The sequence below is a fragment of the Camelina sativa genome, chromosome 5 (genome assembly GCF_000633955.1).
Source record: "Camelina sativa cultivar DH55 chromosome 5, Cs, whole genome shotgun sequence".
In the NCBI taxonomy this organism is placed as follows: Eukaryota; Viridiplantae; Streptophyta; class Magnoliopsida; order Brassicales; family Brassicaceae; genus Camelina; species Camelina sativa.
Window position 1 is genome coordinate 15,494,585 of NC_025689.1, and position 26,191 is coordinate 15,520,775.

At 33.1% G+C, this 26,191-nt stretch overlaps 5 protein-coding genes across 5 annotated transcripts; 3 read left to right on the forward strand and 2 right to left on the reverse strand.

Annotated features, from left to right (window-relative positions):
• On the forward strand, positions 623-2,728 carry LOC104786984 (N-carbamoylputrescine amidase). Its single transcript, XM_010512472.2, has 9 exons — positions 623-824; positions 1,004-1,052; positions 1,155-1,246; positions 1,349-1,500; positions 1,578-1,624; positions 1,725-1,758; positions 1,848-2,014; positions 2,201-2,297; positions 2,412-2,728. The coding sequence occupies exons 1-9, from the start codon at positions 730-732 to the stop codon at positions 2,576-2,578; spliced, it is 900 nt and encodes a 299-aa protein (XP_010510774.1). The 5' UTR covers positions 623-729; the 3' UTR covers positions 2,579-2,728.
• Positions 2,840-4,406, reverse strand: LOC104786985 (rho GTPase-activating protein 5-like). Its single transcript, XM_010512473.1, has 3 exons — positions 4,282-4,406; positions 3,411-3,882; positions 2,840-3,269 (listed from the first exon to the last, which is right to left on the reverse strand). Exons 1-3 carry the CDS (start codon positions 4,404-4,406, stop codon positions 2,940-2,942), a joined length of 927 nt encoding a protein of 308 aa, XP_010510775.1. The 3' UTR covers positions 2,840-2,939.
• LOC104786986 (U-box domain-containing protein 2-like) lies at positions 6,912-12,097 on the forward strand. The gene is made up of 2 exons (XM_010512474.2): positions 6,912-7,526; positions 11,179-12,097. The coding sequence occupies exons 1-2, from the start codon at positions 7,057-7,059 to the stop codon at positions 12,038-12,040; spliced, it is 1,332 nt and encodes a 443-aa protein (XP_010510776.1). The 5' UTR covers positions 6,912-7,056; the 3' UTR covers positions 12,041-12,097.
• LOC104786987 (ervatamin-B-like) lies at positions 19,102-20,509 on the forward strand. Its single transcript, XM_010512475.2, has 2 exons — positions 19,102-19,670; positions 19,809-20,509. Exons 1-2 carry the CDS (start codon positions 19,217-19,219, stop codon positions 20,405-20,407), a joined length of 1,053 nt encoding a protein of 350 aa, XP_010510777.1. The 5' UTR covers positions 19,102-19,216; the 3' UTR covers positions 20,408-20,509.
• Positions 21,668-22,440, reverse strand: LOC104786988 (putative glycine-rich cell wall structural protein 1). The gene has a single exon (XM_010512476.2). It carries the CDS (start codon positions 22,407-22,409, stop codon positions 21,819-21,821), a length of 591 nt encoding a protein of 196 aa, XP_010510778.1. The 5' UTR covers positions 22,410-22,440; the 3' UTR covers positions 21,668-21,818.

Sequence of the window (26,191 nt, forward strand, 5' to 3'; positions counted from 1 at the left end):
CTTATTGATCTATAGAATGTTTGATATAGACTAAGGATTCCAATGGCATTCATGAGGAAGAAGGACTAGAACCAATGGTAGAACGGCCAGAGTGTGGGAGAGGAAGAGTTTGTCTCAAAGTGCTTGAGAGCGACTAAGGGAGAAAGAGAAAGAGAACCTCTGTTTTGGGAAAGAGGCTTTCATCATTTCATATAAACCTAACTTATGTCGTTTTACGTTACGTTTTACAAAATCAAATGAAAATATATATTGGGAACAAATTAAGCTTTTGTAGAAACAACACTTAGATATGTGAAAGAAGGAAGAAATAATCAAATTGAAAGCTACGTCTTAATTAAATCTCAGGCTCAGCTAATGTAAATTAAACCTAGTATGAGTCTCAAGAAGCGTAAATTAAACCTAGTATGAGTCTCAAGAAGCAGTAGTACTATGAAGATCAATACTTGATGAAAAGAGAATCCCATGACTTGGACAACCTTTTAAACAACGAACGATGCGTATTGTTGCGTCTCATTGTCAACTACACTATTGAAGCATGTAAACACTAAATCAATATTTCTGAACTGAATTTGGCGTTTGCGTTTGCGTTTGTTGACCCTTGATTCGATTTCTGAAAAGAGAAATGTTCTCTTCTTCTTTATCCTTTTTTTTTTTTCTTCTCTCTGCTAGTCACAGTCAAATTAAGCTACCTTATTCGATTTTGACTTTTGAGGTAGAGAGAGAGAGACCATGGAAATGGAAGGAAGAAGACGAGAAGTGGTTGTTTCATCTCTGCAATTCGCTTGCTCCGACGATATCTCCACCAATGTCGCCACCGCTGAGCGGTTCGTCTCCCTCTCTCTCTCTCTCTCTCTCTCTCTCTCTCTCTCTCTCTCTCTCTCTCTCATCTTCCTGTTCGTAATTTAGGGATGTTTTCAAATTTGGATCTCTGATATAGGAAGGTTCCTCCGTTTGAATTTCGATTTCGGTATCTGAGAATTGAATTGTTTTACATTTTGTGCAGGTTGGTCAGGGAAGCTCACGCTAAAGGAGCAAACATCGTTCTTATTCAGGTCATTCTTTGTTCTTATAGTGCTATGTTGTTGGACAACATTGATTTGATTTGATTTTCCAATAGTTTAGTTTCTTATATTTTATGGATATCACTTTTTCAGGAACTTTTTGAGGGATATTACTTCTGTCAAGCGCAAAGAGAGGACTTCTTTCAGCGATCCAAGCCTTACAAGAACCATCCAACCATTGCCAGGTTGTGATCGGTTCTTCGATTTGTCTACTGCAGTAAAAGTGGAATCTCGTTGTATTTGGTGTTTTAATGGTTGGATAGTTTTTTTTTTTTTTTTTGACACAGGATGCAGAATCTGGCAAAGGAATTGGGTGTAGTGATACCTGTTAGCTTCTTTGAGGAGGCAAACAATGCACATTACAATTCAATAGCCATTATTGATGCTGATGGTACTGACTTGGGAATTTATAGGAAGTCACATATTCCTGATGGACCTGGTGAGTTATGTTTTGAGCTGGAATTAGCTTGAGTTCTTACTACCTTTTTTGTTGCTGAGACCTCTTCTTGTCTTCAGGTTATCAAGAGAAGTTTTATTTCAATCCTGGTGACACTGGCTTTAAGGTAGTTATGACAATAATAATCTCCAATTAAAACATATTTCTTCTCTGTCATGTTATATATGGTTCACAAGTTTGATCTCTTCCCCCTTTGGTGTGAATAGGTTTTCCAGACAAAGTTTGCAAAAATTGGAGTGGGTAAGATGTTTTATGCAGAACTCTGTTTCTTATGTCCTTTCCTTTGTTACTTCGTGTTAACTGAAGTTTTAATGAAATGTCTTGTTCAGCTATATGCTGGGATCAGTGGTTTCCTGAGGCAGCTCGAGCTATGGTTCTACAGGGTGCTGAAATACTGTTTTATCCCACTGCTATTGGTTCTGAACCTCAAGACCAGGGATTGGATTCACGTGATCATTGGAGGAGAGTTATGCAAGGGCATGCTGGAGCTAATGTGGTAAGCTATTATTAGGTTATAACTCTTCAATTTTTATAGTGACATGAGCAATAAGATTACATGTTCCTAGTTTGTTCCTCTTTTTTTCTTCTGATTCTAATTTGCCAAAATGTGCTTCAATTGTTAATTAACCGTTTTTTCTGTAATGGTTTTTGCTAATGAGTGAGGCTATACTTTGGGTTTCAGGTACCTCTTGTAGCTTCGAACCGCATAGGGAAGGAAACAATTGAAACAGAGCATGGACCCAGTCAGATCACTTTCTATGGAACTTCTTTCATTGCCGGTAACGATTTATAACTGATTCAGATTATATCAGTAATTTTGAAGTTTAGATGCAAATTTAACAATAAGCATTTTCTTAAATTTTTTTACCTATATTGTTGTTACAATATGACAGGACCAACAGGTGAAATAGTGGCTGAGGCAGATGATAAATCGGAAGCCGTTCTCGTGGCACAGTTTGATCTTGAGAAGATCAAGTCGAAAAGGCAAAGCTGGGGAGTGTTCCGTGACCGTCGTCCAGATCTGTACAAGGTGCTTCTTACTATGGATGGTAATATCTAAATCTTTTGCTGTTGGAACCTTCGAACTTTTGTTTAAGATAGCACTGGGGAAATCCATTGACAACCATTACTGGCTTAATCTTAAAGGGTAAGCCCAAAAATAAAAGACCAGAATATGTGGTTAAATACATCTCAAATTTTGCTGTGGCTCTTTCATCTTTCTAGGCTGTCATTTTTGCTTTCCAAAACTATTTGATGGAAAAAATGGATACGTTTTCATGTAAACACAAATGCATAAGTTGTATTTGGAACAATTAGCCTAAGTTACCTGCACCTTCGATAACGAAGAAAATAACACAAGAAGAGAATTCAATCAAAACACACAATACTGCTAATGACCTTTCCAACTTCAACACCTGTATTCATGTTTCCTGTTTCTTTTGGTCATTAGTATTCACTTCAGTTGATGGTATGTGTTCATCAGCAAGCAATGTTTTTATCCCGGATTCTTCAATTGTCTCGTCTTCCTTGTCCTTTTCATCAATATCTTCATCTTCGTCTTCTTCAAAAATATACATTTCTTCTTCTTGATTATATTCTTCCACATCACCATCTTGAGCCTCACTTATGTTATCACAAGGGTCGACATGGGAAGATGCAATTTTCCTCTCTCTGAGTGTTTTGTCTATGAGGATTCTCAGCAAGTTCATCACTTGCACAGCATACATTAATGCTGTTAAAGGATCTGCCATCTGCAATAAAACCAAACAGACCCAGTTTGTGGATCAGAGGCTAAAAGTAGCATTGATGCATTTTGGTATAAGCAGTAAGATTGAACTCCCATTATTTTCTTAAGATCAATGTGAGTAGAGAAAATAGGAATGCAAAGTGACCTGGGACATGTTGGGTGCGAATACTAAAGCAAGGTTACGTGAGGTCATCTTGTTAACATCTTCGAACTCCACAAAATCAGCCATCAGATTGATTGCCCAATTCAAAAGAGAAGCTTCCGTTTGCGGCAAGAGTCTCACAACCTTCACAAAATCCTCCTCTGACTCACACTGCATCACTTGTTGAGATGGCAGAGGATCAAGTACCCCTCTTGGTAATTCTCTGAACCATGCCTTTATAAGTCCGGCGAGACAGTGGATATCAATACGTTCTGGTAGGACTCCTTTGTTTAACTCTTCTCTAATAAACTCTTCCTCACTGTTATCTCCTGTGATTCTGAAAATTCCTTCCACCTGCAAACCTCCTTGATCGTATAGCCGGCTTTGTAATAGCGTGAGTATAGTTGGAACACAATTCCCTCTCGAGTCGTATGATAACTGCATTGACTCTGTAGAAACCCCAAACACTGTTGCACTGCAAACCCGCAAATAGATAAACAAATCATGAAACAAGAACATCACTTGGAAATGGATTTCCATCACATTGTTCTCAAAGATTCATGATCAGGTCTCTTAGACTACATTAGATTACATTACATTTATATAGTAAATGTGAAATGGATTTAAGACACATTTTTAATCCTTTTCAGGCCATGATAATGACTGGGTCAATTCTTGTCCCTGTATATTGTGATAGAAATCTAACTGTTTCAAACGTCAAAACGAACATTACATTTTCTCTTGCGTTTGACATGTTATATATGGTTAAATCTTCGGTAAATTTTAAATGCAAAGACATGAATCAAAAATGATAATGTCATAGATTTGAACATAATTCACGGTTTACATTAGAATGAAGAAGAAGAAGCTGAACCTTGCACTAGGCGGCTTCTTGGGCACGTCGGGCTCGAATTCAGAAGGAAGACCGAGAAAACCATCGAAGCGATCGTATGTTACGTGAGCCACGTGACAGATATTGGTTGGGCGACCAATGTCCATTTCCTCCGCCATTATATCTCTGGAGAAGCAACGGGATAGCTCGAAGACGACTCGACCAACTGACGCGGAGCTGCCGAACCGCGAGAGTTCGGGCTTGCCGCGTCTTCTTACTCGCGCTATCTCTCCTTCAAAGCCACGTTAAAAAAAATTGTGCGCACGGTTTCTTGTTGTTCTTCTTCTATGATTGGGGTTTTTACTTGGCAATGTCAATGCGCCATAAGCAAGGGTGATATTGGAATGTGATTGTCATGGCCAGCGACGAAACGGGCTTACACGTACACAAAATGTTGCGGACAGATTGAAGTGGCGGTGAAGAGAAATGGTTAAGAGTAAGGTAGAACGTGGGAATCACTACTTTGAAAGACTACTTAATATGTCTATATTTTTTCTTCTTCTTATAATACGATACAAACAACACTGTTCTAAACCACGATTGGGAAGTTTATGTGTGGACTAGAATTAGATCTTTATTTGATTTACAATAATATATAAGTACATATGTATGCAGTTTGTTTCTTCAAAATTTCGAAGACATTTTTAATCGCATGAAATTTCTTATACGAAAATTCTCATCTAAACATTGAATCGTATCACATTGCCTCCTTGGCTTAAACTACTTAGCCATCCATCATCCTATTATGGCTAAGTTTCTCGTTGCATTCCCGTGATCATAACTTAATTTATGATATTTTAATTGATCATGACTCGTTCTCCGATCATTCACTTGATCTGAACAAGTCGTTCAGTCATTTCTTTGGACTTCTTTAGAGTGGAGATCCACATTAATATGATTCAATTATCCATTTCCTAGGACCTAGGCTATCTGACCATTCCAAAGTCCATTCAGATTAAGTGGATAAACTAGATTTTTTGGTCCATTCATGATCTAGTCCATAGTTGATTTATAACTCGACTCCCAAACCAACATGTATTTAAAAAGCCACAAAGATGTTAGATCAGTCCAAGCCAATTAAGTCTGTTCCTCGTGGCCAAAACCATTTTAATGGTAATCTTTGGCAATTTCAAAAATATAAAAATGGAAATTTCAGAATCATATTTTAGTTAATGAGGTTTTTGAATGTGGTATTCTAAACAAGTATGTGTGGCCATCTTTGGTCGTACCGAGGTTAAGTTGGATCTGACACGCATGAACGTGTTAATTAATGAAACAAGAGAAATTAAGAAGAGAGTAGTATTAGTTTTAGTGTTTCAATGATATTTGCTGTAACCTGAGGGGTGAGATTTAGAAGAGACAAAACTGTACTTGTGCATGTGCACTATGCTGCCTCCTCGCTTGTCCCCTTCTTCTCCTCCACAATATTCCTTCTTTGCTTAATTTAATCCTATATAATTAGTGATCATTTAAATTAGATGATAATTCATTGTTACACCCATTTTATATATATCTGGATCTATTCTCTGGTACTCTCTTTTCAAATGACCACGAGGGCCAATGAAAGGTGGTTTCTTTTAATTCATTTTCTTGGAATCTTTCGTTGAAAACTAGAATTCTTTACAACATTTTAAAGTGGTAGATGCGTTAGTCAGACGATGATCAAATGTCGTGCATCTATAACATATAGTCGACACATAATCGACTGTAAACATATTAGTATATAATCAAATTAAATAGTATACACACTTACATTTATATTAATTTAAAATGAAATTACATTTAACTATACTAGCTTTGTTTCTAAAAGCAATAAATATTTTTGAAAGAAAATTAAAATAAATATAACAGTAAATTTGAAAACTAGTTCATATATCATGGTTTTTGGCTCTACAAATTTATCGCATTTTCACCCATAATCAAGTGTATAAAGTATGTAATCGATATTTACTAACGAGTTTCAGATGGAATTAGGTTAAATTAAAAAATAATTTTCACAAAACACACTTTTGGGTTTGTAGTATATATGCAACGGTTAATAACGTTACACTTAATTTAGGATATCTCATACTCTTTCTGTTATAAATTAAGCGTCATTAAAGATTTAGATGCACATATTGAAAAACAAATAAAATTTTCCATTTTATCCTTCATTAATATATTATGAAAATATCATCATTGGTCATACATTAAATAAGTGAAGATAAAACTTTTCTAAAATATTTATTATAAATATGAAACATTATTTATTTGAAATCAAAATTTAGGTTATAAAACGACATTTTATTTAAATTGAAAGGAGTATAATTAACAATTGGACATCAGTTTAGACTATCGAGTAAAATATATTTGACGTGTTACCAACGAACTCTCATCGGTAAAGCAGTTGGAAATTACCGACTCTTCTTTGATGGATAATAGTCACTGACTACCAATTTACTATAATGGGTTTCATCAGGATGTTGTTAAACTTAAACTACGTTTCGATTATTATTGTTATTATTTTTTTGTGGTGACTGAAAAGAGAAAAATTACATCATTTTTTTAGGACACGTAAAGTATAATAGTAAAACATTATTAGTTATGCAATACAAAACTTACATCCATTTCTTTTCTTTACAATAATACTTTTCCAAAAATCTTACCGGCATTAGGCATATACCCTATTGGCCCAAATACCTAAAAGTAGGACAAATATCAATATGTAGATATATATATGACGAGCGAAGTCCACTAAAAGAAACAGAACATCTCATCATGTCTTCCTCTCGAACACAACCCTCTTCTTCTTCCAGTACTTCTTCTTCAGTATGGCAACTCCAATACATGAAGGTACACTTCTTCACCAAGATTCGTTGCCTTTTGAAATCCAAAGCATCCACCCGCAAACGGAACGTTCAAGCCTCACCTGAAAAATCAAGAAACCATCAAGATTCAGAGAAGGTGGCGGCGCTACCGGAAGCAGTAGTATTTAAGCAACCAGAAGATGAGAATGAGGAGGTTGTGTTGCAGAAAACGGTGAAGAAGCTTCACTTCGGAAGCTGGGAAGAGAAGGAGAAAGCTGCCATCGAGATCGAGAAACTTGCCCGAGAAGACAGGAAGAATCGGAAGCTGATGGCTGAGCTCGGTGTTATTCAGGTTCTTGTTTCTATGGTGGCTTCTAATGTCTCCGGCCATCAGAGAGCTGCCGTCAATGCTCTTATTCAGCTTTCTCATGGAACCTACACGTAAGTTCTTTTAATTTTTTCAATTTGGAATTTTACTAATTTAATCAAATTATTACCTTTGATGCATGTGTATATATATTGTCAATATGCGTCTAATTTAGGAGAATTAAATACAGTATATGTTAAATGTTAAAGAATTTTTAGTATTATTGTTTAGTCTTGGTTTTTGTTTGATGTGTATGTATGGTACTTGTCAAATTATACCTTCTTGTGTCTTGCTTTACAATCATTTAGATTAGACTTGCATTTGATTTTTAATCAACTTGCATTTTTAGCTTTATCCAATGGTGACTGGATTATTGGACTTAGGTTTATACTTTATACCAAATTATATATTGGATTCACCTTTTTTTTTTTGGATTAATGTCCTTGGCTATATGTGAATTTTCGAAGATGATTAATATTAGAGGTTAGTGGTGGTTACAACTTCCAATATATCATATTTAAATCAGGAAACTATTAAGAAACATAAATATTTCGAAAATATATAATGAAGTTTTCGAATATCGAAGAACATAAGGTCATAAGTCATCATAGGTTGACAAAATTTATCAACTAGAGTGATTTTATACCCGAAACTAATTCTTTTGACTAAAGTTGATGTTATGCCTAATTTTCTTCATTCACTAAAAGTTCAATTTCTTTTTGTCAACAATTCTTTCTTTTGGTTTTTTTGTTTTTCTTGTTTGGTCATAGTTTTGATTTTGAAACTAATGCGATCGATAATTATAACCAAAAATAGTGGATCCTATACCGTAGCGTCTAAATTTGCCTTTATGAAGTACGCACGACGTTTCCCTCACGTGCCTTTCTTTCTCTCTCTGATTTAATTTGGTCAATATTGAGTGTTACATAAAGGTAACACTATCACCTTATGGCTTATACACATATAGATGTAGGTATCAATACAATAAAACTAGAATGTGTTGCTCTCCTTAACTGACAACTCAGCATTTTAGGCTCTTCTCAGCTTGACATCTCAGAAAAATTGTTAGCCAATAGAAACATTTCAAATAATACAACTCAACATGTCTTAACCTATAATAAGTCTTGTTTTTTCCATGTCATATTTTCTCCTAAATTTGATCTTATTTTGTTGGGCTTAGTTTTAAAAATAAGTGGGCTTAAAGTTTTTAAAACAAATGATCTTATTATAAGCTATTTCTTAGAATAATGGATACGTGCATCTAAATTTATGAAATACTGTATGACATTTATGTTTTGGTTTCTTCTATTCAATGATCATTTATGTTTGACTTAGACGACTATTAGCCCATTTATGTTTGTAAACTCCTCTACCCATTTATGTTTGTCAATTATTAATAGAATTTTTTTTTTAAATGAAGCACCGGGCATATTGTTTTGCCACGTGAAATAAACATCCCCTAAATGAAACTAAACCAAATTGACCGTAATATATAAACCGAACTGGTTTAAACTTTGTTTCATCGAGAACTTTCCTCAGTAGACACCAGTAGTATTTATGATTGACGACTGATTTCAGTATATATAACCAGAATGAGTTTTACTTTTACATTATGTAACAAATTTTTGCAGATAAAATTAATGTTATGAGTAAAGTTATTTTCGAGGATCTAAAATTTGTTTGTGTAATAAAAAAAAATATATAATACGTAAGAAATATATGTTTAGATCAAACTACTATGTATCAACTAAATATATAGTCTGCTTTTTCTTTAATCTATGCAAGATTTTTTTTTTGTTATTTTTTTGTGTAAGAATATGTTTCACCCGTTAAATATTATACCATTGGTATTAAGTAAGTCAATTGCCTATAATAATAATTATTTAGAAAAAATTAAATATGTGAATAGTAATCAGTTTTTTAATAGGTGAAAAAATTAGAGTTTTGAAAATGTTTTAGATCTAATAATATTATATTTTAATAATTAAGTATGTTATAAAAATGATTAAAATAAATTTTAAAATTGAAATGTTTGTTTTTTAATTAATAGAAAATAAATATTCCTTAATCATTCAATAACAATTATGTGTAAATATTCATAAAAATGAGGGCAATAAATTCATTGACATTAACCCATCATCATATCAAAAGCCCAATCATAAACCCCAAAAAGGAGATGTCAATGACAAAAGAATGTTTTGATGGATTTCTTTTTTGATTAAAAACATTCAATAAAGTTTCATATCCGAAAAAAAAAATGGTTACAATTTTGAACACAAGTTTAACTCATATGAGTTAATTTTTCTAAAACGAAGAAAAACATTTTTTCATTATATGTTTAATAATTAATTAACTAATCTCATAAACATGTAAGGAAGTAGAGTTGATATAATTAACACAATCAAACATTTTTTTTAAAACAAAAAGTTCTTAAAAATCTCCTCCGTGTTGATAAAAACATGAAATATCAAATGCCAAAATTGATTAAATAAAACAAAACAACTAACAATAATAATGGTCCTCCAATACATCCTAATACAAGAAAAGAATTGATTTTATTTTTAATTTACAATTTCATTACAATAATAAAACTAGAAATACATAATAACAAAAACCTAAAACCAAAAATATTACCAATGAACATTGTCAAAACTATATTAATAATGATTTTTGAATTACAAACACATATAAAATTATTCAAAAATAATAAAAATAAAAATAAAATATAAATAATCCCGCGGCGTAGCGCGGATACTATCCTAGTAATAATTAAATTTAGATATTGTGCATGTGTGTACAATATCACTAGCTCTAAAACTCTAAAAGTGACTTTTCTTTTTCTTATAGTTTATCTGCAAATCATTTTCGTGTCAAACTTTAGTATCTGAAAAAATACATTATACATGTACCTATATAACTTAGAAAAAAATACAAAGAATATAGACATTAATTAGAAGAGTTTGGAAAGCTTTGGTGGCAATCCACCACTAAGAAATGGATGACTATCTATTGGTCAGTATTGCAATATACAGTATTCATCTATTTCTTAATACTAATAAACAAACAATAAATGTGACATTATAGTCTAATAATGAATGTTAAAATAAAAATTTAAGGAATATTATTTCCGAGTGCGTCGGAACTCGGAAGAGTCGAGAGACAAATCACGTTAGTTGACAGCCCATTAGTATATGTATTATCTCTAATTGGCCATTAATTTTTCTGACCATTCATCTATTAGAAAAGTTGAAGATCATATTCCACTAACTTCTGCCTAATCTATATGTGTCTAACTAACTCATACATATAATATACATATTGTTATGTTTATATAATACGAGATCTATAACAAAAACTAGAGAAGTTAGCAAAAAGTTGAAACGGTGGAAAGTAAAAGTCACTTGTACTTGAACTGAAATTGATTAAAATGTACTTGTTAAGAAAACTTTTATAACTTAATCAATGTTACTTGAGTTTCTCAATACTTTATTTCTTCTTGCTTCACAAATGATTATCACACTTCTTTTAGAAATTACAAGAGGTGTAAGAGAATACTTTTGCATTAATCGATTTAAAAGTTTGATTGTTCTTTTTATATGATGTTGCAGAGAAGATTTAACTGGAGAAATTAGAAGAATTTTTTGATACTTCCGTTTAACAAATGAACCTTGATTAAAAATCACAATATAAAAGTCTGAGCATCTTATTTTTCTACTTTTACTTCAGGAACAAGGCACTGATGGTGAGCGCCGGAATATGCTCAAAGCTACCCAATGACGTTGAAGTTCTCGACCAATCAACAAGACATGGCTTCGCGGAGCTTCTGCTTTCACTTTCGTCTCTAACAATCACACAATTACCAGTAGCTTCATCAAAGATTCTACCGTTTTTAATGGACACAATGAACTCAAATTCAACAGACATGAAGACCAAAGAGATATGTCTAGCCACCATAAACAATCTCTGTCTCGTGTTGGAAAACGCAGGGCCATTGGTCTTGAGCGGGGCAGTGCAGACACTCCTAAGCCTAATGTCAGCTAAAGACTTGTCAGAGAAGGCACTAGCGAGTTTAGGGCAATTGGTAGTGACTCAAATGGGTAAAAAGGCAATGGAGGATTGTTTGGCTGTGCCCAAAGATTTGATAGAGATTTTAACATGGGAAGATAAACCAAAATGCCAAGAATACTCGGCGTATATCTTGATGGTATTAGCTCATCAGAGTTGGAGCCAGCGGGAGAAAATGGCCAAGTCAGGTATTGTGCCGGTTCTTCTTGAAGTGAGCTTACTTGGGAGTCCTTTGGTTCAAAAGAGGGCGGTGAAACTTTTGCAGTGGTTTAAGGATGAGAGAAATGTACGGGTGGGTCCTCATTCGGGTCCACAAACAGGTTGGGCGAGTCCTGGGATGGGATCTCCAATGAGTCCGAGGTCAGGAGAAGAAGGTAAGAAGATGATGAAGAATCTTGTGAAACAGAGTTTGTACAAGAACATGGAGATGATAACTCGACGTGGGAATGTTGATATGGAGAGTGAATGTTGTAGGCTTAAGTCTTTGATCATCAGCACAAGCTCTAAAAGCTTGACTTATTGATCTTTATTTTGTGTTTTCATATTGCTATATAAAGTGGTTAGGGAGTGTCTTGCTCTAGCTAAACACAGATTTACTTATACAAGGGGAATTAAAAAGGGAGAAGAGAGAAGTGCAAATGACAAAATATGAAACGCTTTTAGAGATCCATTGGAGACGAGACATCACCTTTTCTTCTCTTGTCATTATTCAGCTGAAATCTGGAAAAGGCTAGTGCATGGTCTGCTACAAACACGATTCATTTCTCTTTGGGATCAACTTTTGCTTCTCATCGTGGACAAAAAGTTAACCTCGACAAATCCTGTTTTTACGAAAATATTTTTTTTAAGCTACCACTCATTACCTTTGGTGAGAGAGGAACTCGCGACGTCATGGAGAAATCTCTACTGCCCCGACAACTCTCATCAAACTCATCAGATAAACATGTTCGAAATAGAATTTCTTCAATCAAGGATCGCAGATTGGATGGTTCATTTCAGTATAAATTGATTCGCCTCTAGAAGTATAAATAGTTAGATTTGTTTACGAACTTTCATATCTAAGTTGCACTCGATGTAAAAGCTTTTTATTGTTTAAATAAATTTTACATTTGTTTAAAAAAAATATAGTGCATGATTGTGCCTTTGTAGTAGAGTTTGCAATGGAATTCAAGACGGTATGCCTTGGTTTTCTTGAATCAAACGTGAGAAAACCACAAGTCTTTATAATTTCTACTTATAACAACAAAAACAGAGAACTCATAATTCCTAAAGGTATGCAAATTAACAAAGCGGGAATTAAAAATCAATCAAAAGAAAATACAACCTTATTTTAATATCAAGACTCGAGAGAAAGAATTAGCAAAATAAAACTCTTGCGAGAGTAAGGCCACTTGCCTTAGGGAGTTACTTCAACCAATTACACCACTAACATTATCTACATAACAATAACATTGCAACTTGTAAATTATAAGAGAGTAGAGCCACTTGATAACATCAGTTATTGCATTATGGAGTTACATGATGCGACTTGAATAACCAAAAAGAAAAAAAAGGATTTTAGATATATTACTATGAAATTTCGGTTATCAAAAACACTCAATTTTCACATTTTACATTGGACGCAATTACGAAATGTTGATGTTTACTTGTTCTCATTGTCAAGCAAGACCAAAAGAGAAAGCCTCGTTGACCCCCTCAAAAGAAAAAGAAAGGAAAGAAAGAATAAACAAAAAAGTTCTCTTTCATTCATTGGCTAAAGATATTTGGGTCATGATGCTACGTTGAAACGGTAAGAGGGCTTTCCTTCCATTCATTGGCAAAAAAATTTGGTCGAAGAAACAAAGTTTTTGATTCCAATATCTGTATTATTGTCGGCTGTTTTGGTTCTATCCGAAGACCCAATAATATGAATTTTCTTGGACACTCATACATCATATCTAAAAGTTTAGGGAGATAAGATTTGTGAGACCGGCATATTTAGATTATTCAAAAATATGAAAATTATGAAACAATGAAACACGAATCCTTACCTTCTTCCATTCTTTTACCATTAACAAGGAGCGAACACGAACGGAATATCTTGTAATTTTTTTGGATGTTAATTTTGTAAAGGGAAATTTTTTTAAAAAATGGTTCACATTTTTAAGCTTTATTAGAATAACACCCGCGTTAAGCTGCGGAATATTTCTTTATTTTTTCTAATATTGATATCTCTTTTACGTTAATAAAATTTAAATTCAAAATTGTTTTGAAACTGATAGTGTCTAGCTAACCAATTTAATATCTAAACTAAACTTTTGCATATATTAAGCAATCATACGACCAAATTTGATTTTTTAAAAATATTTTATATCTTTCAATCTACTTGAATATAAATTTGTTAAATTTGATATGATTGCACTTAGGTGTCCAAATGATGTCGAGTTTAGGCAAAAAATTTGTGAAAATCTAAGTGATTCATTTACTACATCTAATTTTTTTTTTTGGTCACTGAAGGATATAAAATGTTCTTAAAAATCAAACTTAAAACTTTCGTAGTCTGTTCATCTGCGATTTATTTTTTTTGCATGCTTTTTTTTTCAATGCACTAAAAATAAAGATCTTAAAAAAATATTTTTCATGAATATTGAAGAAACGAAAAAATAAGGGCTCGATGTTCTAGTAATTTAAAATCATAACACACACAAATTTCTCGATTATGATATTGAAAATAAGATTAAACAATTTTGAATAGTAGAAATTTACTATATTCCGGTTTTTGGTAAATTCTTAAACCATGCTACAAATATTTTTATACATCATATCATATCACCACAAACACACAAAATTTATCAATCATGATTCCAACTCTTGGTTTTCTATAATTTCTTAACTTTCAAAATAAATAATTTTATAAATCCGAGATTGAAAACATTAATAATCATATGGTGGAGACTGAATTATAATCTTTATTATCATCGATTTCACTTTCGCCTTTTCTTTTCTATTTTAGTTTTTGAAATCAACAATAGAATAAAAGTGAAATAATAAGAAAATTCAAATTAGTAATGGTCTCAACTCTAGAATTCTAAAACAGAAAAGCGATGAGACTGTGAATAAAATCTAGAAAAATATGTTCATTATATATATATATATATATATATATCTCTCTATATATATCACTTGATTTTTTTCTTTGAAAATATTAGAAATCTATGTGTCATTATTTGAAATCTTTGTTAAGTTTGGCCTTGAGTCGATCGATCAGTTGGTCGATTCCTTGGTTGATCGCTGAAGTCCGAGTTTTGGTGAAGTCCAGTTTGTTTTGGTCGACCATATGATTGACCAAATGGTCGGTCGTTTTGCCCTGTAGCCGATCGATGGATCTGATCGTGCCTTGACTGACCACACGATCGACCGGTTCGTTTGCTCTTCTTCCTTCCTCTTGCATCTTTTTGCCAATTCTTGATCCACTCAGCTCCAAATCATCCTACTTTGCACATTTACACTCCAATACCTGAGGATAATAGACAATGATGCAAAATGCAACCTAAACAACCTAAATGCTTATGAATATGCATAAAACAATGAAGAATTAAGCTTTAAAATCACGTAAAATTACAATATATCATGTGGCAAACTGTAGTTCTGATGTGTATTAATTGAAATGTTCTAACTGGTTTATTTTTCTTAGTGATGTGTCCGCTCCTGATTAAACAAAAAAGTTGAAATGTCACACCAGGAGAGAAACATTAAGTTTTATTGTATTTATTCCACATAATACCATAAGGCTCCAAAAATATCATTTAAGATTTGGTTTTTCAAAACTACCACAAAACTGAAATTAACTATTTAATCTTCATAACTAAATCATAAATCTTAAACACTAAAAGTTGTACTTTAAATCTAAAATAGTTAATCCAAAGTCAAAAAATTAAATCTATAAACTTTTGTAAATTAATTTTTATGTTTGTGATATTTTTGAAAAACCAAAAGTTTTAATGTATTTATGGAATATGAAACAAATATATAGTGGTCTTATGAAGAATTTTATTTTTTTAGTCCATATTTAGTTTCAAACTATTTAGACATCTAATATATTTGATGTTTTGATAAATATTAGTAATTTTTTTCGTTTTAGTTTTAAAAGTTTCTTATTCTTAATTGTATGAAGAAATATTTTTAAAAATTTGTACGATATAATCATACTAGAAGTCATCCCGTGCTACGCACGGATTTAGTTTACATTGTTTTTGAATTTTAGTAATTTGGATATTATTTGAACAAAACAAAAAAAAAAAAAGTAATTTGGATATTATAGTTCTTTTATTTGTTTACTCAGCAATTGTTATTTTAATGGTTTTTAAAATATACTGATCATTTCAATTTTTTTTGGGCTCTTTTGTTTAGTGTTAGTTGAATTTTCCTTTTATATGTAGTATTAGAGTATTTCAATATGTGGAGAAATTTTTGATTACATAGTAGTGTGTTTATGGTTTTTTCTCCCTTTAGACTTTCAAGACATATTAAGCATTCTCCATCTTTTTATTTTCTCTCTTGCGTTTGCACAAATTATATTACCACTGACATCTACAAAAACATGAAATTTTGGAATATAACTTACATGAATACAATCTAAATATGAAATTTAGGTAAACAACAATGAACTTAATAAATATATTGTACCAGCTAATTTTTGGTGAGGTAAAAAATGCAATCACATCCCTCAATATAATTTATTCTTTATACATTCTAATAAAAATTAAAATTGTTTTTACGAAATTTTAATAATGAAAATGAATCCAAGTAAATAAAGTTATAAAAAAATTACTCTAAGTTTTGGTTGAGTATAAAAATGCAATAGTTTTGTTCCATCACCGAAATGAATTTTTAGATATGTCTATTTAGCTTTATCATAAATGCAATTGAATAAAACAAATATTTCTTTTGTCGTAGCTACTTAGAAGAAAAACCGCAGAATATTATAATATCAAATGTCATAATAAAAAAGTTTCTTAGGAAGTAAAATGTTATATGTGAAAGTGGAAAATGTTATGAGAATTTTTGTTGATCTTTTCTTTTTAAGATGGTTAATTCTAATGCTATTTGATACTAAGATTCCTAAATATATATGATACCAATATACAATTAGCATATATTACTCAAAACTATAGAAGTCAGATTAATTAGTATAGAATAATGCAACTCATATCATGCTATGATATAAAAAACATCACAATCTTAACAACATGATTTTTTAAGCATATGATAGTAACATCATAAACTAAATTTATAATGGAGAGACTCATATGCATCGTCTAATAAGAAAAAGTTTTAGTCTACTTTACACACTGTTAATTATAATATAGCAAATTTATAATGCTACCAATAATCTTAATATAAATGCACTATTATAGCGAGACAAATAATAGCAAAGGAAAAAACTCTATTGTATGTGTCCCCTCTAAGATGGCACCGGCAAAGACAGCGTTTACAAAATCGCTATCAAAACGAAATGATAGCATTTTTCGTGTGCTAAAAATACGCATATTTCTTGTCGTGATGTTGAACATATTAAATCATGATAGTTCATTTTTTCATTATGTAGTAGTATTACCATAACCAACAAACACGACAACCCTAGAGTAAATATAAAATATGGTTCAAGGTCCGGACTGAGGCCCAACCCATAGGGTAAGCAAATGAAGCCAAGCATTAGGGCATCACATTTTTTGGAGCATACTTTAGACCAAAAGTTTTTTTTGTTTTTTGTATAGAAAAAAACAAAATTATAAGTTCAGTTATTATTATATTTTTTTTTATAAGTTCAAGTTTTATATAAGAGAAACATATATTTTTCATGTAGATATATCCAATTTACGGATGAAGTTTTGTTAGGTTTATGTAAAAACTATTTCGTCTTTTGAATTGTTGTTGAATGAACATTAGATTAATGTTAATTAAACTTGTTGCTGATGAATTTTAAAGTAAAATTTAATTTAGGAAAAAAAATTTGAAACTCTAATAAAAAAAGTTTCTATATTTGAAGAGTTTTAAAACAATAATAAGTTATTAGGCAATATAATTTTTATTTTTGTATAAATATTTAAATGAATATGAAAAATTTGAAAAGACAAAAAAATGTGAGCAAGCAAAACGAACATATTTCGATTTATGGACTTAGAAACTATCTTATGAAAATAATTTTTTATATTACTGTTCTTATAATTTTATTTACGATAATGAAAATGGGTTTTTAAAAACAAATTGGCATAGGTCATCCAAAATTGCCGGACCATTCCATGGAAATTAGGAAATACATACATAAACACTCTAATGAATAAGTAAATTTATCAAACATTCTCACATTATATTTTTATGATGTAGTTTTAATGCAAACAACAAACATGATAACCTGCAAAAAAATATTTAAAATTATTCAAGAATACCTATTGAAATATGGAAAGATATATAAAAATAATATAATTCTTCATAGGAACCTAATGACTGAAATTAAATAATCATGACTGAAAAAATTCTCTTAAAATGAGAGTAATTAGGGACTGAAATTTAATTTTATGGAAAACGAATTGAATTCTAATATTATGGAAAACGAATTGGTAATATCTAATGGGAAATAAATGAGTAAGCAATTATCAAATTACATACATAAAACATCCCACCATTAGATTATATAAGATTAAAGGCCAGAAACTAAACCTAGTAATAGAAACCTAGAAATTAAAATTTGAGTCAAAAATTTATGAATTTATAAGAGAATTTTGAGAACACGTAAACATCTACAATCTAACATAATTTAGATTCCTTTCTTGCTTATGAATCATTTATAAGATTGAAACCCATAAATAATTTTTTAACATAATTTAGAATATGTTCTTGCCCGTGAATCATACATAAGATTGAAGCATATTTTTATAATTTCAAAATAACCTATAATCAGATTGTTCCTATGATGAAACCACAAACTGATAAATGGTGGGTTTAGATTAATTGGAAGGGGCCTAACTGAAGAAAGGGAGAAGGAAATGTTAAGAGTTTTGTTTTGTTTTATGGGTCTTTAGTGAATTAGGTCCAAAGTATAAATGAATTTAGTTAATTAGGTCCAAACAACAAAAATGTACAGGTGTCAGATAAATAATAGGCCAAGTGTCATCTTCTTAGCAAAAGTTGAGAAAAACATTCTCTTATATAATATATATATAAGATATATGCGGTAGCAATATGCATATTTATATTTCTATATATTGATATAAAAATACACACATATATATATATATATATATATATATATATATATATCTTTCAACAAAATAAAATTTTGGTTTTAAAATTTTTAATCTTTCTGTTAATTGTTTTGTTCCATAAGAATGGGGTTATAGACCAACTTTTTTTACTGAGTCGTTGACCGTTTACTTTGAGTCGTCAGTCTGCATATAAAAACAGAATCTAACAGAAATTATAAAGAGGGATCGCAATTTGTTGTCCCATGTCATTTGGTCCCACTTCGTTAGAACATTCAAACCACACACTCAACATCTTCCACCACACTCTTCACAATTTCTTATATAAGACCATTTTGTCATTCACGCTTCTTGGCAAACCAAGTAACATAACCACAACATTTGTAATAAAAAGAGTATTTTATTGATACTATCTTTAAAATTTGCGCCCATACATTCCATACATATTACCTTCATTCATGGATATGGCGTCAACTATATTCATCTTCATTCTAACTATTTTTTTCAGTTACAATACTTCGGTAGCGACATCTCGTGGTGGCCTTTTTGAAGCTTCTGCCGTGGAGAAACATGAGCAATGGATGGCTCGATTCCATCGTGTTTACACCGATGAGTCCGAAAAAAGAAATAGGTTTGCTATTTTCAAGAAGAATTTGGATTTTGTTCAGAGCTTCAACATGAACAAGAACATCACGTACAAGTTGGATGTCAACGAGTTTTCTGATCTTACGGACGACGAATTCAGGGCAACACACACAGGACTAGTTGTACCAAAGAGCATTACCGAAATTTCAGCATCAAATTCCGAGAAAAGGGTGCCGTTTAGATATGGTAATGTTAGTGATACCGGCGAGAGCATGGACTGGAGACAAGCGGGGGCTGTTACACCCGTTAAGTATCAAGGCCGATGTGGTAATTGTTTAAGTGTTTTTTTTTTTTTTTAATTTGTTTTTTAGCTACATGTATTATTAGTTCTTGACATCATTACTTTAGTTATTTTACGAAAATGTAATTTTTTAGTAACGCATAAATTTGTTGAAAACGGAACAGGAGGATGCTGGGCGTTTTCAGCGGTGGCGGCAGTGGAAGGTATTACAAAGATTACTAAAGGGCAGCTCGTATCGCTATCCGAGCAACAACTCTTAGACTGCGATAGAGACTACAATCAAGGATGTCGTGGAGGGATAATGTCGAAGGCATTCGAGTATATAATCAAAAACCAAGGCATCACCACCGAGGATAACTATCCATATCAAGAATCAGAACAAACTTGCAGCTCAGCAACTACCCAGTCATCGTCTTTCCGTGCCGCTACAATCAGCGGATACGAGACAGTTCCAATGAATAATGAAGAGGCGTTGTTACAAGCGGTGTCTCAACAGCCTGTTTCCGTGGGGATAGAAGGGTCGGGGGCCGCGTTTAGGCACTATTCGGGTGGGGTATTCGATGGAGAGTGTGGGACGGATTTGCATCATGCGGTCACTATTGTTGGTTATGGAATGAGTGAAGAAGGGATTAAGTATTGGGTGCTGAAGAATTCATGGGGAGAAACTTGGGGAGAAGATGGTTTCATGAGGATCAAGAGAGACGTTGATGCACCCCAAGGAATGTGTGGTTTGGCGATGCTTGCTTTCTATCCTCTTGCTTGAATACATGTAGATTGGTTTGTGTGCTTGAAATAATTGCAAAAACTCAGATTAAAATATAAATTCTTATAAAACATTATGGTCCCCAATCCCCATGTTTTCATATGCAAATGGATTGACCTTTTTTTTTGAACTTACGTAAGCGCCGAAGAAAACACTCAAGAGTTCTAACTAGCAATGCAAACCAGTTCACAAAAAAACTTTAACAAACAACTACAATGAATAAAAAACAATCATAAAAGAAAATGGTTCGGAATATATTCAAACACTTGTGGGCATCGAAAATCCAATAATTTAGATCACGAAAAGGATACAACAAGATATAACGCTGATAATCTTCAATACATCACTAATCTATTATACCTATATATATTCCAATAATACTACTCACACAGAATGTATAAAGACATAAACAAAAGATAACAAAGGACATAGACTAAAACAAAGGAATTAGGAATGAGGATGATAGAAAAAATCTTCTTTAATTGATAGGAGAAGTGAAAATTTTCATTTCAAAGTGCTTAAATATGATAATGGAATCCAAACTTCAAACATACAAAAAGCTCTCACAAAAATCATGAAATGTTTTTACAGTAAACCAAGACGAACCGATTTTGTTAAGAATAAAATGGTTTTTTTTTTCAGCCGCGATTTTGTGTGAGAAGGTCCGCGCTGTGGGTCATTGTTGCAGACATGGGTTGGCAGGCTCGTTGGGTTTCTCGGATGAAATGATGACCGACGAAAAAAATGAGATGTGGTACGGGTTTATGAGCGAGTTATGCATACCACAAATATGGAATACCAAATTTGGTGGCGGAAGGATGTTATATCGCGCGCAGTTGGACGTTGTGCAAAGAGATCGCTAGACAATATAGATTGATGCGGTTATGTAAAAGTAGCGTGGAGAATATACGACATACATTACACGATGTCTTTTTTTTTGGGGGGATGAGGATCCAAATATAATGAGTTTGTTATATTTACCGTAAAGAAAGTTTAAGATAAGCTAATATGACCAGCCACTAAAATTTAATATGACCAGCCAAAGTTTAATATGACCAGCCACTAAAATTTCAATGAAAGATTAGTATTGTCCGTGAAAGACATTAAAATTTAATTATGCGCTAAAAAGTAAAAAACCATGTTAATCAAAATTGTACTAGAAGTTCAAATAATTTAGATAAAGTTTCATTCTGTACTTACCTCAACCTTTGTGAGGGGCTATACATTTGTTAGATCTTAAACTTTTGAGGACCCTAGCTGTATGCATGAACATTTCATTATTATCAGTTTACTAAAGTACTTAGCTTAACAAAAACCGATCAACAATGCTTTAACAAAAAAAAAACCGATCAACAGATGTACATTGTACAAGTACGTAACCTAACACAATTATTATATTAAACAAGAGATTTCAACTAAAGAAAAAAATGTAAAATTTTGAGTCTAATAAATGATAACTAATTAAACACGCCGTGAAGATGAACAATACTAAAGAATATTGAAGTCGGACACCATCGCTTGGAAATGTGCCACTTGGAACTACGGGAACTTGTTGTCCTCCACCTCTACTATTTCCGCTACCGCCTCCACTATCACCATCCTCTACATCACCATTACCGCGACCGCCACGGCCTCCGCCACCCCCTCCACCTTTGCCACCCTTATTTCCTCCGGATCCACCACCGCCACCACGGTTTGAGCTTCCTCCTCCACTTGCTCCACTGCTTCCACTTCCGCGACTTCCTCCACCACTACTGCCTCCACCTGAAGAACCACCTCGAGTGCCACCACCACCGCCGCTGCTACCACCTCCACCGGCTAGCTGTCTTCGCACAAAATCAGTAGGAAACGACATCGTTTCTACAGTAAAGTGATCATGACGTTTTAGATCAATAGATGCGAGAGAGGCTTGATCAGTTGAACCAACGGTTTGGATTTGCGTATGAATGAGGAGGGATAGGAGGAATAGAAGAAACATTATGTTACGCCTTTGGACTTCCATTTTGTATTTAAAAAATCTTACACTTCAAACGTTATGCTACGCCTCTATTTATACGATTTTGAGTAACCGCGTCTGTGTGTAGTAAATCGTTTATAACTTGACCCGCTCGTTGAATATTTCGCAAGCGACTTTCAAAAGTTTAAGCTTCCTTGCTCTGATTGAACTTTTACTAATTAGGATAAAACTTGACTTTTTCTCTTGCGTCTATAATTTGGTTTTGTTCTTTTCACAGAAGATTCTATTTCTGTTTTGTCGTTTTAGACTTAAATCGTCGCTTTTAAAAAGAACGTTTTCATATAGAGCTTAAGGTGATATTGTGACAATAGACTTTGTCAACTCGTTTGACCAGTAAATTTTCGCGTAAATTACACAATAGATTATGATAATGTTATAATTAACTCGTTTTATATAGGATGACAGTTGACAACATGACCATGAGGTTTCCTATTTTCCTATTTTAAATTTACGATCTATTATTCTACGTCAAACAGAATCTGGTTTCAAACACATGTGATAAAGTAACACATTCGATAATAAGTATCGTAATGTTTCTCATGTACGGCATGCATGTACTTCTTAATAGCTCTTTGGTTATTAAGATTCGAAAAATTCTGTCTGTAAATAACGTGCTAAATAAATAAAACAGACAATTCGGAATTTTGTAAATAAAGTAATATACTTTTTCATCTATATATTTTTTTGTAACTTTTTGGTTGGAGCCATGCATATACGGTTTTAGAGCACCTGCAAGTAGGCTGGGCAAATTAACCGGATCCAAAACCCAAACTTGAATCCGACCCGAAGTAGGCAGTTTGGTTCGGATACGGATGGTGTTTAATACCCGATCGGGTTTAGTTCTCACAAGGCTCGGATACCTGAACCAATCTAACCTATCTATACAATATACATCTATCTATACAATATACAATCCCTAATTTTATTATTGAACTAACCTATGATAGCCTGTTCGGCTTCTTGTTTTCAAAATCAAGACAAAATCGAGATAAAGGTGTAAAATCCCCAATTGTTCAACCTGGAAAATCTAGAAACTTCGACCTGCTTGGCTCCTCCCTCTGCGACTTCACGGAGGCCATCACATGTACATCTTATTCTCTTTTTAGTTGTCCTCTTGAAACTTCGACCTGAACGGATACACACTTAAGAGTATTAGACAGAGCATGAGTGAGACGGAATCAATTGCAGATGTTTGAGTGTTTTTATGTTTGTATGTTGGTTTTATTTTCGATATCTCTATTTTTGCTGAGTTTTGATGATGTTCTTGTCTGATATCTCTGTTCATTGGTTTCGATATCTCTGTTTTTGCTGAGTTTTGATGATGATTGTTGATGATATTCGTTGATGATGTTCTTGCTTGTCTGATATCTCTGTTCATTGATGATTGTTGATGATGTTCGTTGATCGTTGATGATGTTCATTGGTTTTGATATCTCTGTTCCTTATTAACTTTTCGACTTATCATTGATTCAGTTTATAGGATTCATCATCTCCAACTTATAGTATTTTTTTATTTACAGATGGATTCATCATCTCCAACTCATGATAACAGAGACAGAGAGAGATATGAACATGAAGAGGAAGAAGAGTATCTGACACCAGAATCTAATTTAAGGGGTAAAAGAAAACAAACTCATGGTCAATCAGATGGTGGAGGAACTGCTGCTGAGCAAAATAAGACTCCAAGGATACTTACGCCAAGATCCGGTGTATGGTGCCACTTCACAAGAGTACCTGGAAGCCGAGACAGATGTACCTGCAACTATTGTGGGAAGGAGTTAGGATGTGCTACAAAGTCAGGGACAAAAAACTTGTGGAATCATAACAATATATGTAAGGCATTCAAGGCGTGGGAAGAAGCTCAAGATGCTACACAAGGACAGCAAGTTATTAATCAAGAAGGAAACATACAAAGTGCAAGAGTGCCTGAGCATGTTTTCAGAGAAGCACTTAACCAAATGGTGGTGATAGCAGAGCTACCATTGTCGTTTGTAGAATCCATGGCATTAAGATTCTTTTGCAACAAGGTTAGTCTTCTCGTAACATGATTAACATTCTCTTAGCAACTTCTTTATTATATATGTTTTTACTAATCAAAATTTATCTTGTATAATCTGTTTAGGTAAACTTGTATAAGCCTCACTCAAGAAGGACAACAACAAGAGACATAGTGAAAATGTATCATGAGAGGAAGGCCACACTTAGACAATGGTTTATTGAGAGTAAGCAAAGAGTGTCACTCACCACTGATATTTGGGTATCCTCGGTAACAGGTATGTTTTTTTCAAGTATATTATGATCATTCTTATTGTCGATCATGTTCTCTTCTCTAATATGAGCTCATTCTTTTCTTTTCTTTTTCTATCAACAGGTTCAAGTTATATGGTCATAACAGCACACTACGTTGATAAACATTGGCGGTTGAAGAAGTTAATAATTGGATTCAAGTATGTGCTGGATCACAAAGGTAAGACAATTGCTAGCACTCTTCTACAATGTCTTGCTGACTGGGGGATAGAGAAGGTGTTTACTGTGACTGTGGATAATGCAACTGCTAATAGCAATGCTCTGGATGAGTTTCAGTCTGCCTTCTCTCAAATTAGGACAGATTCTCTAGTGTTGAATGGAGATTACATGCATATGAGATGTGCTGGGCATATTATAAACTTGATAGTTAAGGATGCTAGTGTTAGTTCAGTCCGCAATGCCATATCTTATGTCAGATCAGGACCAAATAGGAGAAAGGCATTTGAGCTGTGAGTGAAAACTAGTAGATTCACGAAGGGTAGTTTGCCTCTAGATGTAACCACTAGATGAAATTCGATATATTTGATGTTGACAAGAGCAATTAAGTTCAGAGGAGCGTTTGATAGGATGGAGTTCGAAGATAAGCTCTACAATGATTATTTCTTAGAGTATGATAATGGAGAAAAAAGGATAGGACCTCCTTTGACGAATGATTGGCGTAAAATAGAAAGGTTTGTGAAGTTTCTTAATGTTTTCTATCAGGCTACATTGGTAGTTTCTGCCTCCACTACTTTGAATTCACATAAGTGCTATGGTTAGATAGTAAACATTGCAATGAAGCTTCAGTTACTCTGTCTTAATAGCGATGCTGACGTGAAGGTTAATGCCGAGAAGATGTATAAGAAATTTGACAAATATTGGGATGGCATCAAGAACATAAACAGTATGTTGGTAATTGCTAGTGTTTTTGATCCGAGAAAGAAGATGGAGTTTGCAAATTTGTGTTTTGCGGAGCTGTATGGAGAAAATAGTACAACTGCTAAGGGGTTGACTGATTCGACATCTCAAGCATGCGTGCGATGTATGCAGAGTATAGTGAAAGATATGCTGATTCAACATCTCAAGCATCCAGTCAGTCTCAATCATCATCTCATGCTACTGAAGTGAGGGAAACAGATGGGTTATTTNATTCTTATTCTCGATCATGTTCTCTTCTCTAATATGAGCTCATTCTTTTTTCTTTTTTTTTCTATCAACAGGTTCAAGTTATATGGTTATAACAGCACACTACGTTGATAAACATTGGCGATTGAAGAAGTTAATAATTGGATTCAAGTATGTGTCAGATCACAAAGGTAAGATAATTGCTAGCACTCTTCTACAATGTCTTGCTGACTGGGGGATAGAGAAGGTGTTTACTGTGACTGTGGATAATGCAACTGCTAATAGCAATGCTCTGGATGAGTTTCAGTCTGCCTTCTCTCAAATTAGGACAGATTCTCTAGTGTTGAATGGAGATT